The 21,401-nt window shown below is 43.3% G+C and overlaps 1 protein-coding gene across 9 annotated transcripts in view; it reads right to left on the bottom strand.

Annotated features, from left to right (window-relative positions):
• MAPKAP1 (MAPK associated protein 1) overlaps window positions 1-21,401 on the bottom strand; it is a 240,090-nt gene that overhangs the window by 11,708 nt on the left and 206,981 nt on the right. For 6 of the 9 annotated variants that reach the window (XM_029919360.1, XM_029919359.1, XM_029919356.1 and 3 more), the window contains 2 exons: window positions 13,970-14,107; window positions 10,600-10,695 (listed from right to left, as the gene is read on the bottom strand). In XM_029919360.1, the coding sequence (XP_029775220.1) occupies window positions 10,600-10,695; window positions 13,970-14,107 (234 nt within the window). Of the gene's footprint in view, window positions 1-9,083; window positions 9,327-10,599; window positions 10,696-13,969; window positions 14,108-21,401 lie in introns of those variants that run through there. The other 3 variants (XM_029919361.1, XM_029919364.1, XM_029919363.1) reach the window with 2 other exon arrangements.

The following is a 21,401-nucleotide window of genomic DNA, read 5'->3' as shown; positions in this document are numbered from 1 at the left end:
CTTGCAAATCAGTGCATCTTAGCCAAAATTCATTCTCCCCGTCACTGTGAACTCAAAGAGGGAAAACAAGTATTTATAAATTGTAAGCTGTGCAGCATGGGTACTTTTTAAAATTATGTTTCCAGGGTCTGATCTTTTCTGGTTCCTCTGGCCTGGAAGGAAGGTAGAAAGCTCTTACCAGATTTCTTGGGGGGAAAGAAATGGGAACACACCGTTCTTTCAGGTAAAGCTGTGCCTTTCCATACACAGGCCCCTGGGGAAAAGATGGGCTGAGGATTCTTCGGTTTCTGGGCTGCAAACCCCCTCTGGATCCAGCCTCCACTGTAAGCAGCACTTCCGAGCTGCCTGTGGGAGCTTCAGGTCAATGGAATTCAACTGGCAAAGGCTGGTGCCTCTTCCCCAGCGCTCCTCCAGTGGCAGAGGACTGGGGGCTGTAATGACCTCTTTGCCCTCTAGAGCAGGGGCCTTGTCTGACCTTACACTTCTGCCTGCATCTTTCAAACTCTCTCTTTGGTTCCTTCCTATAAACATAATTAAAGCTCTCTGATTATAAAAACTCCCATGGCAATGTGATTCCCCTCCTTCCTCTAATTTGTTGAAAACACTCTTGCTAAGGTCACTGTGACCTTTATATTGAGAGGTCCAGTAGATACTTGTCAGCTTTTAGTTTGCTTGGCTTCACAGCTGTATTTGATACTTCTGTCTTCCCTGGGCTTCCACGGAACCATGGTCAGCAGATTCTTCAGTAGACTTCTCCAGCCAACCTGCTTCATTTCTGTGATCTTGTCCTTCATATGGTATCTTCCCAGTCCTACGCTTGACCCTCATTCTTTCTAACCCTGCATTTCTCCTCTTTCAGGTTTTCAAAATTCTTAGGTTTTAATTACTACTCATGTTGATAACCTTGAAGCAGAAATACAGCCTAGACTTTTCTCTAGAGTTTCAGAGCCAGCCAGTGAGATGTCATCTTCCCATGGCCTATGGTGCAGCACTTCCTGAACTGATGTCAACATTTCCCTTTAAACCTAAAGCTGTTCCAGGCATCTGGTCTCCTAAATAGTTCTCACATAGTCACCCTCCACCCCTTTCCTACCTGTGGCCATCAGCCCTCACCTAGGTCCTGACCACCAGTTGCTTCCTCTCTGGTTTTTGTACTTTTGATCACGTCTTCTCCAGATCCAAACATCCAGCCAGAAGAGTCATCCTTTTGTAACACTCATCCGGCCACACCACTCCCCTAAAATGGAGCTGTGCACTCCATTTCCTGTTGACTCACGGTGAAAAACAAACTTCTTAAGATGATTTTCAAGACCCTAGACTGGCAGTGCTCAAACTCTGGTCTCAGAATCCTTTTACATCATAAACATTATTGAAGAGCCCAAAAAGCTTTTGTATGTGTGAATTACATCAATATTTATTGCATTTGAAATTCAAACTGAGAAATTTAAAAAATATTTAATTCATTAAAAATAACAATAAACCCATTACATGAATATAAACAATGTATTTTTTTAAATGCAAAAACTCTGGCGTTTCCACAAACAAAAAAAATCCTAATGTATGGCATTAGTTTATATTTTTTAAAACAGCTGGATTATCCTACCTGCCCCTGCATTTTGTCTGCTGTGATATATAGTTTTGGCTGACGCATATGAAAAAAGCCAGCCTCACACAGGTATGTTTTTGGGAAAGGGATGGATATTTTAATATTCTTCTTTGCAAATATTCTTCTTTGATACTACACCAAACTTGATAAATCGTAGTTTCTTAGAGTGGCTGCAATGTTGAACCTAAAACCACATTAATAAGACTGTATTCCATTACATTAAAATCCACTGGACTGACACCCTGTTTTTGTTTTGTGTGTTTTTGGTCTGGCACTTGAAATGACTCTTTTACTCTTGAATGATTTTGTAACATCATGTAGTAGTCTGGTAAATACTGGGTCATGGGGTTATGCAGGTCTTCCAAATGTTGACATCATTATACAAAAAGTATCATAAGAAAATCCCATTCTTTCACATCCACCACTGATCCCATCAGAAAAGTCTTTAAATTATGAGAAACAAAGCCTAGTGATAGATACAAGTTTTCCAAAATTCTGTCACCTCAAATGTTGAATTTCATCATTGCCACCAAATATTATCACTTGTTTTCTTTGAGGTGAAAGGCTTCCCTCCTTCATTTTCAGGAAAATGTCTGCTAAATACTCAAATTTGAATAACCATGGATTGGTATTTCTTTTAAAGGCGGTGTTCCGTGAGATCAGCTAGTTCCGTGGCTAGTTCAGCTTGCAACTCAAACAACCGTATGAGTGCTTCTCCGTGAGACAAGTATTCTACTCCCATATGCAGCAGAAATGCTTAAGTGTATGTTAGGAAGCGAATGAAGAACAACGGTTTTTGGAGTCTTTTGAATCTTCATGTGCAAGCTGTTCTAATAAAATACCATATAGCGTTTCAGTAACCAAATATTGGCTGAGTTTTACCCTTTAGCTTTCAGAAAGGTTGATAGGCAGGAAACAAGTTTTGTATCTGAACGTTCTTCTGCAGTTTGCGACAAGTCTGAGTTTCCAAGTACTCTTGGGAGGCTAAATTACAACACATGAAATCCCCCTATCCAGGATCCTTAAAGCAGACAGCTGGAGTGACCTTGTGTTATGTTCATCTTTGGGTATGGAATATAATGGTTTCTTCAGGGTTCAAAAGGCTCTAAGTCTTGCCACATAATAGTTCCGTGCTGCCATGCTACTCTGCTTACTGAGTTCTAGGGTTGCTTTTTAATAGTTTTTCTTTTGTTTCCTTTTTGGTCAACTCTTCTAAGTTTTCACTTCTCATGGTCTTTATTGAGTTGTCATTCTTTCAACCCCTCTTCCAATTTTATGCATTTAATATTCTTTAGGAATAAAACACAGACAATTGAGCATGGTTGAAGTGTGTTAAAAAATAAGACTTTACAGAGTCTGACTTGGAGCTATGGACACCGTTCCATGAAAGCAGCACAGAAGTTAGGTGCCTTGGCTTTGTGTTGGCAGCAGAGAGAATATACACCTCTATTACCATTTATACAGTTGACTGTTGAACAGCATGAGTTTGAACTGTATGGGTTCACTTATGGCTTTTTCAATGAGTGTATACACTTATGGTATCGACAAATACAGTGAAGTGTTATAAATGTGATTTTCACAAGCAATCCTTACGATTTCCTAAACATTTTCATTTCTCTAGCTTACTTTATTGTGAGAATACAGTATATAATACATACAACATACAAAATGTGTTGCTGGACTGTTTATGTTATCAGTAAGGCTTTTGGGCAACTGTAGGCTATTAGTAGTTAAGTTTTGGGGGAGTCAAAAGCTATACACAGATTTTTGACTACATCGGGGTGAGTGCCCCTAATAATGCCCCAGGTTGTTTAAGGGTCAGCTGTAGATATATAACTTTGGACAAGTTAAGTAACTTCTTTGAGCCCCAGTTTCCTCAGTATTATAAAATGGGAACAATATCAGCCTCACAGTGTTGCTGCTAGGATAAAGTCAACAAATCTAGAATTCTATAATAAATGTACATAAAACCTCATAGAGCTGTTATAAAAATGAGATAGTGCATATAAAGTACATGGGGACACTGCCTGGTACAGGGTAGGTTCCCTCTGTCTTTTTACTTCCACTCTCTAAGACCAGCAAACTTTTCCTGAAAAGAAAATAGTAAATATTTTAGGTTTGGGAGGCCAAGAAGCAAAATTAAGGATATTTTGTAGATGCTTAATGAGAGGAAAAAAACTTTCCACACTTTTTACTGCCAAAATGTGAAATATAATAATCGAATGGATTTTGGGGGGGGGTATAATACAGATCTACCAAAGAGAAGGACACAATTTCTTTTTGAGGGTGGTGAATTAAGCAAAATTTCATTTTGCTTAAATGGAAATTCAAAGTTAGTATTCCCTATCATCAAATCAATTGCAAATGTTCACCTGTAAAAACCATTCTTAGCTTCCAGGTGGTAGACTGGATTTACCTTTGGGCCACAGTCTGCCAATCCCTGCTCAAACAGGTCTCTCCTGCTTATTTCCTTTTTTCTTGGTTCATTCCATGCAGTTGCTAATAATGACATTTTGAGGGCAACCTGTGTCGATCTGAGTTTTTATCTGGCATTTCTCCCCACTCCAGCCTTTTTCTTGTAGTGAAGGCTTAACAGCAACACATTGCTTCATCTTTTGAGTTTCTGAAAATGTCTTTATTTCACCTTTATTTCTGAAGGATCTTTTCACTGAATACAGATAGAATTCTACATTGACAGATTTTTTTTTTTTTTTTAGCACTTTAAAAGATGTCACTCCATTGTCTTCTGGATTGCAGTATTTCTGATGAGAAGTCAGCAATCGTTCTTGGTTTCTCTAGCTGCTCTTAAAATTTTTCTCTTTATCACTGGTTTTCAGCAATTGGATTATGATGTGCCTTGATGTGGTTTTCTCTGTATTTATCCTGTGTGGCCTTCACTGGTCTTCCAAGATTGGTAGATTGGTAGATTGGCATTTTAAATCAAATCTGGAATAGTTTTCTCTTCCATCCCTGAGACCTCAATTACCTGTATGTTAGAACACTTGGTATTATTCCAGAGTTTGTTCTTCTCATCAATTTTTTGTCTGTGTTTCAGTCTGAATGGTTTTATTGTTCTTTATTAAAGTTTACTGATTGTGGTAGGCAGATTCTGAAATGGCCCCCAATGACCCTGTCTCCTTTTTGTACTTTGTCATCTCCTTGTCTTGTGTGTGGACCAGACCGAGGGACTTACTTCTGATGAGTGAGATACAGCAAAAGGGTATTTCTAAGCCACTTCTAAGGTTAGGTTATAAATGACTGTGACTTCTTTGCTAGTATTCTCGTATTCTTGGTTATTTTGATGAAGCCAGCTGCCGTCTTGTGAGCTCACCCATGGAGAGGACAGTGTGGCAAGGAACTGAAGGTGTTCACAAAGAAATGAACTACTCGGTGAGCTTGGAAGCAGATCCTGCCCCAGCTGAATCTTGAGAGGACTGTGGCCCTGCCTGACACCTTGACTCCAACCTCGTGAGAGACCCTCGGCAAGATTCCTGACCACAATACTGTGAGGTCATACGTGTTATTGTTGTTTGAAGCCACCGGGTTTTGGGACAATTTGTGATATAGCAATAGATAACCAACACACAGACCTCTGAAGCAAATTTCCTAATCTGGTTGCCTCAGTATTGATTCAGGTATTGTATTTCTCAGCTCTAGAATTTTCATTTGGTTCTTTTATTGTAAATTTAAGCCTCCTCCAACTCCAATTGCTGTCTCCAAGCTTGGTGAGCCTGCTCTACTCTCCTTGGGAAACCCCAAGAAAGCTGTTTCTTTGTTTCCCTTCTCCCAGGGCTCGTAGTCCTGTACGTATGCCTGTTTTCCAGTGTGTGAAAACAGTTTCTTATATTTTGTATAGTTTTCCAGTCATTTATGATGGAAGGGCTAATCGGGTAGCAGTCACCCTGTCCTGGAAGCTGCCTATGGGAATCTCGTAAGCAATACAAACTTTGATTTTAATGAAAAAATGGCTTACTTTTTCCATGTCTATGAGAATAACTTTAAAATCTAAGCACCCTATTTATTTATTATGAAACACAATTTGGAGCTTAGCAGGAGGCAAGGGAAACAGATTTTTCCTATCATTTATCCAGCTGAGAAATTTTTCACATAGTTTTTCAGTAGGGAACAGTCTCTACCCTTACCCTGTTCTCAATTAGGAACTCTTCTGATGTTAAAAATCAAGAAAGACAAAATCTGAAGAAATGGTAATCAAAATATAGGAAAGTGAAAAATGTAAATGTATGTGAACTTCCCATTATACATATTTTGTTCTTATACAACAAATACTTGCGTCCATAACATCCAAGTCAACAATTAAGCAAAAAATTAGCAAAAAGAAGGCTTTTCCCAGGAGGGAAAAAAGTTGATACCCCAAAATGTTTTCTATTCTAACAAATATCAATATTCCAATTTATACAAGCATATTCTTTGTTCATCAATTAAGTCCTAGGGAAAAAGTGAAGAGAGTTTACAGGGAAGATAATGAAAACCCACTGGGTATCTCAGCACCAGCCAATTTTCCTCAGAAACACAGACAATCCTACATATTATGTAGTTAGCAAACACACGCCCAACAGCTCCTAGGAGCAACTGTACTACATGCTATTGAATACGGGAGATGTGCTGTTCCTATCACCTGTCTGGGCTCAGAGCAGAATCTCCTGCCTCCTAAATTCACAGAGCGTTGACCTTGCAGAGACCACACACTGTACCGAACACCTCTTTTCCAGGAACTACAGAGATGAGCACACTGGTCCCATCTATCATATGCTGAGGGCAAACTGCAATAGCAGGTTAAGAACAAGATGTTGGGTTTGCCTTTTCACTACAACCTTGAGAAGTTCTCCTTTATGCCTCCATATCTCTTTGTTGAATGGCCACACTTGGTCTTGGCTGATTCCAAATTCTAGAAGCAACTTTTAAATGCATAAGGAGCCAGACGGAGTTAGAGAGTCATTGAGCACTGACTTTAGCCCCTGGACTGCAGCTGCTGGATTTCTAAAGGATGCAGCCGGGAGCATGAATAGGCATGCCTAGTGCAAACACCAGGTGTTAGGTAATAATGACCAGGTCAACGGCACACATGCTGAATGGGTTCCCACTGGCTGAGTTCTCAGGGGCCCGGCCAATGTTATCCAGCCCCAGAGAACCGTTCCCTGAAATAAAGTGATGGCCTATTTAACAGCAGATCACAGCTTGGGGTTACTGGAAACCAAACTGGGTCAGAGAACCTACAAACACGGCCTGGCGGTAGATGATGCACACTGGCCCCCCACGGAAGAGGTCCCCCCACCTTTATTCTGCGGCCCACTCTGGGTCCTTCCCTCCCACACACTTGGAAAAACGGAGGTGGTCCCCCTGGTTGCCTAAACCCATCTCCTCAGCAGCTCCCTTGTTTTGGAAGGAGATGATAAATAAATCAAAATGCACTAAGCAGCACTTCCACAGGCACTCGCCTCCTCCACTGAACGTGCACCTCATCAATCACACTATTGTCTGCTTGAAAGGCGAGCCTTGTAAATGTCATATCCACTCAGGCCCAAGGAGAGGCGCATCCAAATGCAGCAAGGAGTTTTAATTGGATAGTGTAATTAAACTAAAAAACCCCAGCAGACTCCCTTTGACAGGATAGATGAAGACCCCTTTTAATAGGGCTAGGAAACATATCTGTTAAAAGGATGAGGCACTGCCTGCTCCTGATTGTGCTCCAGAGTACTCTTATGAAAAGGCAATTCAATAACTGGGGCATTTAATATGTTAGCGTCCATTGTGTTCTGTAATCTAGCAGTACTTACCGTATTTGATCTGGAACTTATGAAATAAGTCCTCGTCAGAGAGTAAAAATATCACGTGGCCTATCCACCTGATGTTGGGTATCAACAGAGGCTCCAGACAGGCTGTGGGCTTCCTGGGCTACAGGTCCATGGGAGTAAACGCCAGTGACTTACTTACTGGGACCCACAGCTCGCAGTGCAATCATGGCCACCCACCCACTCACCCAGGGGCTGCAGCTCTTTCATCCAGGGGTGGCTAACCTCCTCCTCACTTCTTTTTCATGTTCATGAACAACTAAAGAATGACAAAATTCCTGGGTACTTCCTGCTTTAGGGCCTGGAATGTATGTCACATCAGTGTGTGTGCGCATGTGCACGTGCATGCTTGTTCTCTGCTAGAATGACTACCCCTGTCAAATAGGAAGAAAAGAAATCAGCGGATCAGAGGATTCAACATATGGACTGGGGTGTACCCAAGTGGATTTCAGTAACAAAACCCAAATCCTTCTGTCACTCTCCCTGTTCTCTCTCCTTTGTTGGGACAGGGGGTGGGGGCCGCACATACAAATACATTCAAAGATACACACACACACACTTTACAGGCCTGCAGCTCCACAAGCAAGGTCACAGAATTAGTGGGGACCCACGAAGACATGAAGAGGTTCGCGTCTGTGTGGGGCTGTCTCAAAAGCAGACCAGAACAACCCCTTTCCGATGGATGCTAGTGTCCCAAGGGCAAGGTCAGGGAACTCAGCATCAGGGTGGCTCAGGGGCGCCTCTGAGTTGAGGCTGGGGTGGGGTATCGACAGACTTCAGACTCCCCCATCTGCAGCTTTCCAGAAACAGGGAGACGTTTTGCTTTATGTACAAAACCCTAGGCCCTCGGACTGATTTTTCTTTTTTAAGGATGGTGAAGGTTTGTTTGATGACTGCTTTTACTCCTCCATAAAGCCCGCTTGGAGCTCTCTTTGCAAACCTCTGAACAGTCTTAATACTGGTCTTTCACTATGAGTTGATGAACCCATTAAGGACATATAAGTGAATGCTTATAATCTATGAAAACTGGATACTGAATTAAACCATCAAATACCTTTAGGTTTAAATGAAAACTACATAAAAGCATTTCAGCCATCAATTTGGCTATCACTTCTGGCCAGTATGAATTCTGCTGGAAAAGCTATTTTCGTGCAGATGTGGAATTCAATGGGAAAGACTGACTCGTGTACCAACATCAATCAAAATGTCGACTTCCCTGGCAGCTCTCAACAGTAAGGCAGGTTCAAAGGTCACGGGATAAAGAAAAAAGCCAAGCTCTGGTTCAGCTCTAATATCTCCTCGGTAGAAGTCTTGCAAAAGTACCCCCTTCTGTATTAGCCTTGCTTTCATTAATCTTCTTGCCATCTTCTTTAACTAGTCATGCAGAACCGCTCGATAGCAAGACGTATAATGGGGAAGGCCCTGTGCCTATTACCGCGTTAACATTCTCTTAAGCCCCAGTGTAACAATGGAACGAGAAGGCAACGGGAATCTGCAACTGCAGGGTGCAGTGGAGGCAATTCAATTACAGCCCGGGCTTACCTATGTACTTCTGACCTATAAAACACAAGAGGCCTTTGTGTCTAACTGGCTTGGCCATTAAGGTTGCTGAAGATCACAACAATGCTGATCTTTTCTATTTAAGCTAAATCAATGTGGACAAATCATTATTCAGTAGCGTTAATTTAATTAGTAAATTAAATACACTACTTTACAGATCTTGTCAAGTACTTATGAAAAGAAAGATTCATTTAAGCGGGAGGTCACCAATGAGCCCAGCTAATTTCACTCATAACCTTAACTGATTCTCATCTCAAACATCCAGCAGGTTCTATTCGCCAGGGCTTGACAGTCTCTTGCAGTTGTGGTTAACTCATAATCTCAAAGAGGTCTTATCCTGTATCCAAACACTGTTTTGGACAAACAAAACAAAAACAAAAAACAACAATAAAAAAGCCCAAACAAGCAATCCCCTGGCAGCACCGACAGAATCAGATTTCCTTTAAATTATACTATTGCAAGAGAACGTAATCAGGTTACCTCTATTATGTTGCTTCCTTAAGATTTTCTATTATCTATACTTAATTGAGATACAGAGCTCTTTTCAGCTATAAAGACGACAGCTACTTTATTAAGGTTTAAATCTGATTTCTTAATGATAGGCTGCTTCCTTTAAAGACTGGAAACCTGCACAGCCTTCTTATGATGAACGCAGATCTGGCATGGTTGAGTCTGCTACTTTATTTAAATCCAGCCTGAGAGTCTCTGAAGGGCGCTAATTTAAAAAAAAAAAAAAAGAAAGTGCCTTGCTTTTCTTTCCGTGTAGGAATTTGAGGCTGGCACTTAAAAAGGGAGCCCACTGCATCTAAAGCCTAGGTTCAGACCTGCACAGGGACGGAGAATTATTTCTCTGAGGTCATTTAGCCATGGTAGTTTCTGATATGGAGACATTCTCCCCTCCTGTATGCCACACACACATCTGTTCAGTTACAATGATTTAAAATTAATTCATCTTTTAGAGGTTTGTGACATCCTTCAAAACAGCAAAAGATATCCTAAGGAGTGGCAAAACCAGACTAAGAAGTCACTGATTTCAATAATAATGGTAGTGTGCAGCCCCCCCGCCACCCCAAATCTGGAAAGGCAGAATTTATTCTTAATTTCTCTGAACTTTTGATACACAGATTTTCTCAACTAACTGGTGAGAGCCCATATTTATATGTACAAATTTCTTCTAAGGCATGTATCTATTTAGTCATTAAGTTCCAGATCCTTAAACACTCACAGGGACAGAGCAATAAATCTTCCCTTCGAGAACGCAGCCTAAGAGGGAGAAGTTAGGGGAAGGGAGGAGAGCCACAGAACTGCTATCTATGGAGCCCGGTGCAGAGTCTGGGTCCTTCTGACCCATGGTACGTGCAACTACGTGGCTGGCCGCGGGCGCTCTCTTGCTCCGTCCCTTTGCCAAGTCCTCTATTCACACACTTTTTGGATGTGGCGTCAATTAAACTGGAGCGGAGTCCCTATGACGACCACATTACTGGTCTGACACAGGCTTTCTCAGTAAACACTGCAAACTGGCCATATTCGAAGGTTTTAAAAACCATTTCTTTTCTGCTCAAAATCCTGACAAACACGTCTCAAGACAGACCGGGACAACTTCATTATCCTCCCAACACTTACGGCCTTTTTTGTAAAGAAGGCTGTTTAGTAACACGTCTTCTGTTTTCACAACTACGTTATTCCAGTTGGTCACGCGTTCCAGTCTTCGGCAAGACACTTGTGTTACGAGAGATAAAAACATGAAAAAGGAAATATATTGCAGAAATCAAAAACCTTATCTACTTCGAGACTCTCTCTCTTTGCCATAATTCATTCAAGAAGGCCCCCAGAATAATTTTTGATGTAAACTCAGCTACAAACATACATCACTATGCTGATAAAAATCACAGGCTAAACTTAGGAAATATAGTGACTTTCATTTCTTGAGTGCTGTTAAAATAACTTTTTTCTAAGGTTCAACAGACACAAAAGATAAAAAGGGTTACCATTAATCCTTTAAAAAAAAAAAAAAGAAACAGCCCAGAGATTAATTCTGTGGTCTGATGATGGTCTTGAAGATGAACTTTTTAGATTAAGTCACTGAATTAATTTGATGAAGATACTGGAAAATCATAAAAAAAATATAATACAGCATCAAGCTGATTCAGTTAATATGTCTTTGTTTGGGACCTTTATGAATTATGCGGAACAACTTTTGGTTTCTAAATTCTGGCCACATTCAGCTCAATGTGAAGACAGCAAACACTCCTTGAGGACCCCTCTGCAGGCATGTGCAGAGGACACGACACCAGTTCCTGGGTCAGTCAGTTCAGCCAGGAGATGGGGGCCGGTGAGAGGGACGAAGTCGGTACATATGGCACAGTGTGAGAGGTGCGGCACCACACGTGTGTGCGAGCTCCTGGAGACAAAGTTACGGAGAGAGCCTGACCCTACAGCTGGACTGAAGGAGTCGAGTGCGCCAGGCCTGAGGCAGCAGACGCGCCTGTCAGTTAGAGGGAGGGGCAGGGAGGTGCATTCCAGGCGATGGGAACTGCAGAAGCACAGAGTCTGAGGTGTGTTTGTGTGCAAGCAGCTCACAACTGACCGCAGCTCAAGTTCAGCTGGGAAATTATGGGCTATGAACCTGAAGTGAAGAGCCTGTAAGGGCTATGCTGAGAAATCTGGATTTTATTCTGTGAGCCTATAACTTTCAAAATCTTTTTTTCTTTTAAGTAGCAAAATCGTTTTTATTGGTTGACTTTCTTTTTTTAAGTAGGCTTTACGCCTAGCAGAGAGCCCAGCGTGGAACTTGAACTCACAACCCTGAGATCAAGACCTGAGCTGAGATCAAGAGTCAGATGCTTAACTGACTGAGCCTCAGGCACCCCGGGCTGACTTTTTAAAGGCAGAATCTCCCAAAGAGAAAATAGTAGAGCTCTACTGGTGGAAGGGGGGTCCTTACGCCCAAGCCTGCTCCTGGCACCGCCCCCAGGCCCCTGAGGAACGTGGTCTGGAAAGCACTGTGACAGGGCACGGGGACATAGGAAGTGTCTGACTGGGGCAGTATGCTCCTTTATTCAGAGAGTGTCACAGTTTCTAGACCTCTGGAGCCGGAGTGGGAGAGAAGGAAACCCTTTTACGACCCACACGTTCAGTTTTCACACAGCACCATCCAGTAGGTCTGCACGTTAAGACAAAAGCCTCTCTTGCTGGACTGTCAATACTGAAATGGTGTGCCCCACGTGTGCTCGGTATCCCCTAGGCTTGGGACTTGTGGTCGCTCTCAGAGATGTGTGCCAATCCCTTCCTGACTGATGGCATGAGGCACTGGGAGGTGCTGGCCATGCATGCTCTCTTCCTTCCCTCTCACACTGGCTGTGTCACACCCTTCACCTCCTCGGCAGGGGGGTGTCTTGGCATGAGTGTAAGGGAATCCTGTTTCTAGTTCTTTCCCTACCCTTTCTACTTCAGCTTACCCCTCTATGCAACATGTGATTGCCTTTCATTTCTCAGGGACATGGAGAATTTATAAAATGTTACTTTTCAAAGCATCCTGAGTTCTTGGGAAGAAAGATGCTAGAACAATGACATCTTTATTAGCTGATAAGCTGCAGTGAGAGGGATTAGGAAGATGTTTATCTAAAGGCAGAGGCAAGGGCCCCAGAGCAGCAAGCAATTTTCTCTCCAGGCTCTTCTGGCAGCCATCTTGCAGAATCTCTTGGTTGGGATGACAGGAATGGCAGGAAGCTGGGGGGGTGGGGGGACTGGTGGGCATGGCCTGCTCCCTTTCCCCCTGTACCACTAGGTTTACCCTTCTTGCCCAGCGAGAGGCTCGTGGGCTGAAAGGAGGAGACTGTGTAGCCCCGCAGAGCTGGATGTGACAAAACAAACACCCACCCGTAAAGGAGGCGATGCGGCAGGTGCCCTGTCTGTATGCCTCCTTCAGGATTTTTTTTTTTTTTTTGCTCTTTAGGTCCCTGTTTAGTTTGTATTATCTCAAAAACTTGAACCATATATATGATAAACACTTGCTGGCCTTTACATTTCTTATTGTTCCTTTTGAGTAGGTCATTCCTTCTAACATTTGTTCCCCAATTCAGTGGGCACCGGAGTAAAGTGATTAACAAAAATCAGAAGTTCATGTCATCCTCCAAAGTTACTGAATCAGAACCCACTGGGATGGCCCCTGCATTTTAATAGGCTCCACAGGCGAGGCCGACAGGTACCAGACTCTGACAACAACTGTCTTGTATCCTTTCCCAGGCAGCTGACAAATTCTTGTATAGTTTAAACTTCTTTCTTTCATGGAGGAATTTCAGTGTGATCTGTGTCCTTTCTGCCTCTCGATGGGACCGAAGTCTTAAAAATGATTAAACTAAATGCTACACTCAATTACTTAACTGCAAAAATATAATATGCCAAAATATACAACCAGACTGTATCTACTTTGATAATTTAAGCAGAGGAGTGCCAGCCCAGCAGTGATCTCTTCTGCAGGACCAGGCAGGAGTTTAATTACGAGCTGGTAGGTCATGCAGCTGCCAATAATCTGGAGGGTGTTGACACTTCTGGCTTGATGGATATCTAAATCTAGGCCGAGGCTGCCACAGGAAATCTCCCAGGCTCCCTCGATCTGGAAGGAAGGCAGGTCCAGGTCGGACTGCCCAAGTCCCCCCCATGCGAAGAGGAAGGGAGCACAAAGTGAAACGAAGGCTCTGGGGAGTCAAATTCTCAGCAGGAACCTGCCCCCAGGCCCCAGGGCAGGGCTCCGGAGGTCAGGAGCCGGGGCTGTGAGGTTCTCGGCTGCCATCAAGATGGAACAGGATGGGGGCCCATGTCAGGCTCTGGGCACCATAATACAATCCTGTTTGATTAAAAGAAATTTCTGGTAATGAATTAAACAGACCCAAGGAAAAAAGGACACGGTGGCAATATATTCTCCTGGCACCCAGCACACAGAGGGGAAGAGGGGGAAGAAAGAAAGGAGACATAAATAAAAAGGACTACTCACTGGGGCTTTTTTCTTCAGCAAGGTCACAGGCACAGAGCAGGTCAGAATCGATTGAGATGGGTTTCTGCTTAATCCAAAACTTAGTGCTGGCTTTCTGATTCGTAACAGGGTCTATCTCTACTTTGTCTCCAGAGATACCTGTAAGGCCAGGGGGGCGGGGGGAGGGAGAGGACAAAAAAGAAGCCACAGAAAGTGGAAGATGTAAGTGATTTCGGTGTAATCATTTGACTCTTTTGTATATTTTAAATCAGATGAAAAAGAGCTCTTCCTTAGGGCTTTGGGGAATGCCATTGGCTTAAGACAGCCATAAGGAGACTCCAAAGGGCACACAGAAGATGCATAGGCTTGCTTCCCGGAGGCGGGGAGATGCCATGAAGAAGCATATGAAAATCTATTAACAAACAAGTTGTCCTAGATGCACCAGCTACAACACAGGGTTCACCTGTACAGTTACCCTGACGTTGTACCTCCAAATGGTAATGAAATTAACCATAACGTAAGAATCGTTTAAAAAAACATTTTGGATTTTGGTCAGTGGTCTTTTTTTTTTTTTAATATACTAAAAATAGGAAAAAATCTATCTTTTCTCTTCTCTGACACTAAATAATTATCCAAGCTCTATTGAGAGGAAGTCCCAGGGGGATCAAAGGGGCCTTTAGATAAAACCTTCCAAGTTCAAGTCTTAGAGCTTTGCTTCAGTCTGCGGAGGTCACTGCTTCTCCAGCCTAGGGAGAAAACAGCACTGGGTGTGAGATTTAGGCAACAAAGACTTTAGAACAGGAATCCAGCATGTTAAAATGCTGGCACTGCGGGTTTCCTTTTCAGACATAACATACTGTACAGTGACTGGGGGCAACGTTGTTGGGAGAACAAAGGTGATGCCTGGGATGAAAGGGGTCCTGGGGTCACTGTGGACGCACAGCAATCACCCTCCCAGGGTCACTGAGCAGCGTACGCTCGGCTGGACACACACGATCTCGGCTAGACGCTCTCTTTTTCCTTTGGCTGAAAACTGAGGAATCTGTTCATGAAGTGAGACAAAAGCCTTCAATATGCCTTCCAGAGGGGGCCCCAGATAGAGTCTTGAAAGTAATTAGTATTTAAGGCCATAGTTTACAGGTCAGGGGCAAAGTGGAAAAAAGCAAAATTAAGCAAAGATATAAGAGAAAATTAAAACCATCAAGCGTACGTCCTGTAACAAAAAGACAATCAGAATTAACACGTTTCGTTCCATGGATCGCTCTCAGAAATTTTTCAGTACAACGCAGAGAAAACTTAGTAGGCCAAAAGAAAAAGCAGACGAAAGAAACAGCTCAATTAAAAAACAACAACAAAAAATTCCCCCACAAAACACAATGACCATAGTCTGTGAGCAAATTTAAAATAAAACAAAACAAAAAACCAAATGTAAAGAAAAGCATTCTAGAGATAAGGTCTGCCATACACTCAGTTTCTATTTTCTTTTATGAATAAAGAAATCCCAAAGCGCCGTCAGACAAAGGCGGGAGGCCCTACACACAGACCACACTAGCCTCGTCTGCCGTCTTCAGAGGAGACAATGTGGTGGGTTGCTTCACCCTGGTCATTACTGTGTCGTCTTTGGAAAAAACGAACAATTGGTATTTTTTTATTAACTGAATGCTGGAATTTGTCATTAGATGTATTTCAGGAATACCATATTTCAATTAGGCATAATGTCATAAGTCCAATGGACTCCGGCCGTTCAGGTCTAGATGATTTCAGGAGGGCGAGAATGTATCAGGAGGCCAATTTTATTATATTACACTTCAAATAGATTATGACTACCCAGTTACACTCTTCCCTCCAATTTGGTCATTAATTGTTAAAGATCTGGACATTTCTATAGTTCCCTGAGAGAAGAAAAGTTCTTACGCCATCCATGGCTGTTGGTAGCAAGTGGTTTGCTTTTCTTTTCTTTTTTTTTTTTTTTTGGTCCCTCCTCTTCCTTCTTCTTATTTTGACATTTATAACAGTCAAAACTGAGCAGAGCAAAATAAATGTGCATATCTCCTATGTGGAATAAACCCTGCCCACATTCCTTTCTCAGAAAGAGAGCGGGTAAAATCATCACCAGAGAGACATGGCTTTAAAATTTTGTTCTACGGCCCCGCAACTCCTGAAGCTGTAGTCAGTCAATATTGTTAATGTACCTTGTTAATTTGATAGGATTTGTCAGGTAACTCCACTGGAAAATTATATAAAACTGTTCCAGATGAAAAGATGATAGTGACATGAATTAAAGTGATAGAACAATAGTGGAATATAAACCAGAAATGACACCCAAAGTGGCTGTTGATTTATTGCCGTACTGAGTTTGGTTCTGGGCTCCCATGTATATTAGTGCTACAAATCTGGGTCCATTTAGCAGAGGGATGCTCATACATACATCACCAGCTCCTGCTCCAAGCCAAGGTCACTCCCCATGGCATCAATCTTTTCAACAGAGCCTACTTCACAAAGCAGGACTTTGGTAACCATCTCAGATGTAACAGACTCTCGTCCTCTTTCATCTTTCTTTTATCATGTAAAGTACACTTTAACTTCTATTATTTTTATCTGTAAATTGTTACTGCATAGTTCATCCATTTCGGGCTGTATCTCTGCATCAGTTCCTACGTTCTGCACGGCCGCGAGAACACTTTCCCAATGACGCCCTTTCTGGGGGTTATTGTGCAGTCACTGTTCGCAGAGGGGAACCCCAATTCTGGCGTTTGGGGAATGAAGATGAGGGAGACTGAATGTGTTACATTCAAGATGGGCAGACAGGTGGGAACACCATTTACACAACTGGTGTGTTCCAAAAAAGTTGCCTGTAAATCAGATTTTTTCCGAATCAAATCACATTTTCCCACTGACTTCTAGTTCCAGAGATACTTTATATTCATTTTGGATTGATCTGTAATTGGCAAGGGCTCCCAACACTTTAGTTTGAAGTTTCTCTGCCTTGCAGGCTTTCAGTCAAGTAGTTAATGATCTGTAAAACACTCGCCTGCCTCCAGGAGTCACTATTTAAAGGAGCCTGGAGGGGGATCTTTTCTGATGGGAAAAATCCTTCTGTACATTAAATAATCTCACCGTACTTGAGACGTGTGTGAGCGTCCGCTTCTTAAAGCAGGGCACACAGCCCATAGGAGCTGACCTGCGCTTGTTGGACAAGTGACCACCCTCCGCCTCTAGTAGGGCAGGCCCTGCGGCAGTCTAGCCTTGGAGCGCATTCTCTTGGGCGGACCCAGAACCCGTTGCTGAGGCCAGTCTGCAGAATCTGGCCTGGAAGCCAACAGAGACCTCTTCTGTGCCTGCCTTGGGAGTCCAAGGTCTCCTTCTTGGCTGGAAGGAGGAGGCAGCCTGGCGGAGAAGAGACCAGGTAGGAGGCTGGCAGTACAGTCCAGGCCAGGGGCAAAGAGGGGCGAATGTTACCTGGCGCCAAATATGTTAGCATGGCTAGAACTCCTTTGTGCACGGATTCACATCTCACAACACTTGGATCAAGTTGGTTACTATATTTATCCCTATTTTACAGGTGAGAAAATGGAAACACAGGAGTAAGTAACTTGCCCAAGATCACACGGCTAAAAAGTGGCAAAGCTGGAATTTGTGGAGAAAGTCAGGAAATTTGGTTCCAGAATCTGCCCTCTCAGCCACTATGCTATTCTGCAAACCTGTGCTTGGTGCTTTAGACAACACGCTCTAGGAGAGGTGAAGGCGCTTGTCCAAGGCTGGGGAGCTTTTAAGTGGAAAAGCCATTTCATACCCAGAGCTATCTTGGTCCACAGTTCAGCACTTCCCACTGCTCTGCATGGACTCATTCAGTTGAGTCCAGGTGCAATGAGATTTCTTTTTTCTTTTTTTCTTTTTTTAAAGTGGGGAAGGTCAGGAAGAGAAGGGGAGTGAGAGGGAGAGAGAGAGAATCCCAGGCAGGCTCCACGCAATCAGCACAGGCTCCGATATGGGGCTTGAACCCATGAACCATGAGATCATGACCCGAGCTGAAATCAAGAGTTGGACTCTTAACTGACTGAGCACCCCCAGTATCCTCTTTAAATTTTTAAGAAGGAACAAATAAATATTCAAATGTGCCAATGAATGCACACCTATTTTTGTTCAGACATGACAAAACTGTAGCCCCAAATCCTAGCAATATTCTTCTTTATAACCAATGAGCGTGGCTTTAATTTCCTTGGCTAAAGTTTTTGTGTAAGTCGTTCAAATTATAAACACATGTCTGAGAAAACAACGGAGGCTGGCTTTTGTGAAGTTTCCATTTCTCCAACTTAAATGGCCAACAGAGGAACAGTTAATCCAACTGTGATGGAATACAACACAACCATGAAAAATTATGCATAAGAAAAGATTTGACTTGGAAAAATTCTTGTGAAGCTAAGTGAAAAGGACAGGAAAAACATTTATACAAAAGGGATCAAAATGTGTTCCAGATGGGAACAGTGGTCAATTCTGGCCAGTAGGATAAGGTCCTTTCCTTTTCTGTGTTTTTACAAAACAAAAATTTCACCCTAAATAAAAACAAATATCATTTTAGGAGCTGACATTTTTTTTTCTTGGTTTCTACTTCGGAATTCAGTACCCTTTCCCAACTTTTCCAGCACGGGAAAGGGAGTGTGCTGAATCCTGTAACTGATAATCCTGAAGGCAATCCGAAATGAAGACTACTTCCATCTAGCAGTTCTCAAGCACCCACGGGGCTGGGCTGCCGGGAAGGGCTCCCATGGCTGCATTATGGCTGCCCTGGGGCCAAGCCCACAATCGCTGCCTGGCTGCCTGTGAGCCAAAGTGGATGGGTCAGCCCCTTCCCTCCGAAATAAGGAGGCCACTTGTCTCCTTTCGCCAGCTCTGCCCCCCCCCCCCCATCCACAGCCATCCATCATGACCTTTTCACGCTCCCACTTCTGACAGCTTCCAGATACAGTGAGTCAAACTTCACTGGAAGCAAACTATCCCGCCAACTGTCAAAGGTAGAAAACAATGCCTGACTGCTGTCCTATGTCCACGCCAGCATATAAATCCTTCCCTAACAAGACAGCTCAAAATACACAAAGATGCAACTCTAATGTAAACACAACTCTCTGGGAAAACTCTTTGTCCAAGGCTTCCGAGCTATCACAAGGAGACCCTTGTCTCTTAACCAAAAGATTTCCATAAAAGGAAATCAGCACATATATCATCTTCTCTTAACAGACTGAGTATCTACTTTGGGCAGCTCCTGGGCCGGCTCCTTTTGTGTAGGCCAGCTTACTGAGACAGCTTACCACACTTCTGTCAGGAAGGCAGTAGGAGCCCATTTTGTATTTAAAGGCAGTAATGCAGAGAGATTAGGGATAGGGACTTTAGAGTCAGAGAGCCCTGAGTTTGAGTATCAGTTTCCTTACTTCCTAATTCTGTGACTTTGAGCAAGTCACTGTAAAATGGTGATGATAACAGAATCCATCTCCTGGGCTTTTGTGAGGATTAAGTAGGACCTTCAATCCTTAAGTGCTTGTAATAGCGCTTCTTATATCGCTGGTGACCTACATCACCGCTTCTCATGACTACCGTTATCAGGAGTTCAGGCACTGGGCTAAGGGATGTGACACAGACCCAGCACTGAAGGTCTGGACAGGGAGCACAAGGAGAGCTGGTAAGGGTGTGAACAAGGGATGTGCTTGGCCCTAGTCTGGGGGCATTATCTCTGGGACCTGCTCTACACCACAGCCTCGGAAGAACCAGGATCCAGAACGACAGGCTGGCTGGGGAAACCAGCACCCTCGCTCTTATGTATCCTTGCAATAACCTCCCATCACCAAGTGTCAGTGGCCATACTTTTTTTTTCTTTTATAGTTTATTGTCAAGTTGGTTTCCATATAACACCTAGTGCTCATCCCCACAAGTGCCCTCCTCCGTGCCCATCAGCCCTCTCTCTCACTCCATCAGCCCTCAGCTTCAGTACTCAGTGGTCTCTCATGACTTGTGTCCCTCTCTGCCCCCAACTCTTTCCCCCTTCCCCTCCCCCATGGTCCTCTGCTAAGTTTCTCCTGTTACACTTATGAGTGCAAACATATGGTATCTGTCCTTCTCTTCCTGACTTATTTCACTTAGCATGACACCCTTGAGTTCCATCCACGTTGCTACAAATGGCCAGATTTCATTCTTTCTCATTGCCATGTAGTACTCCATTGTATATATATACCACATCTTCTTGATCCATTCATCAGGTGATGGACATTTAGGCTCTTTCCATGATTTGGCTATTGTAGAAAATGCTGCTATGAACATTGGGGTACATGTGCCCCTATGCACCAGCACTCCTGCATCCCTTGGGTAAATCCCCAGCAATGCTATTGCTGGGTCATAGGGGAGTTCTATGGTTAATTTTTTGAGGAACTTCCACACTGTCTTCCAGAACGGCTGCACCAGTTTACATTCCCACCAACAGTGTAGGAGGGTGCCCATCTCTCCACACCCTCGCCAGCATCTATAGTCTCTTGATTTGTTCATTTTAACCACTCTGACTGGCGTGAGGTGGTATCTCAGTGTGGTTTTGATTTGTATTTCCCTGATGAGGAGTGATGCTGAGCATTGTGTCATCTGTCTGTTGGCCATCTGGATGTCCTCTTTGGATAAGTGTCTATTCATGTCTTCTGCCCAATTCTTCACTGGATCATTTGTTTTTCGGGTGTGGAGTTTGGTGAGTTCCTTATAGATTTTGGATACTAGCGCTTTATCCGATATGCGATTTGCAACTATCTTTTCCCATTCCGTAGGTTTCATTGGCCATACTTCTACCCTGCAACCTAGAGTCCAATTCGACACCAGGAAGACTGTTCTCACAACTGGAGTGGTGGGACCACTCGTGCTATGGGAACCCACCACTCTCCAGCCACCTGCTAGGTCTTTGGATCTTGTTTTGCCAGCACACTCCCACTGTTGTTGTCCTTGGTTAAGATGCTTCTCCCTGAGTAAGCCCGAGCTTCCTCCTCTGTGAAAGGGGGTAACAAACAGTACCACCTCCCAGAATGTCATGAAGATGGGGTGGCATAAGCATGTAAAAAACTCAGCAGGGTGCCTGGCACATAATAAAGGCTCGGGTGCCTGGGTGGCTCAGTTGGTTAAGTGTTTGACTTAGGCTTGGGTCATGATCTTGTGGTCTGTGAGTCTGAGTCCTGTGTTGGACTCTGTGCTGACAGCTCAGAGCCTGGAGCCTGCTTCAGATTCTGCGTCTCCTTCTCTCTCTGCCCCTCCCCCAGTCACACTGTCTCTGTCTCTCAAAAGTAAATAAATATTAAAACATCTGTTTTAAAAATAGTAAGGGCTCAATCAGTTCTTAGTAAGATTATTAGTAGAGATGAACTGCAGAAAGGTGGAAGGAGGTACTTAGGGTGAATCAAGTCAGTAAATGGCAGAGCTGGGCTGAAGTCCA

The sequence above is a fragment of the Suricata suricatta genome, chromosome 13 (genome assembly GCF_006229205.1).
Source record: "Suricata suricatta isolate VVHF042 chromosome 13, meerkat_22Aug2017_6uvM2_HiC, whole genome shotgun sequence".
Taxonomy (NCBI): Eukaryota; Metazoa; Chordata; class Mammalia; order Carnivora; family Herpestidae; genus Suricata; species Suricata suricatta.
Note: the sequence above shows the minus strand (reverse complement) of the source record. Positions and strands in the feature narration are given on the sequence as shown.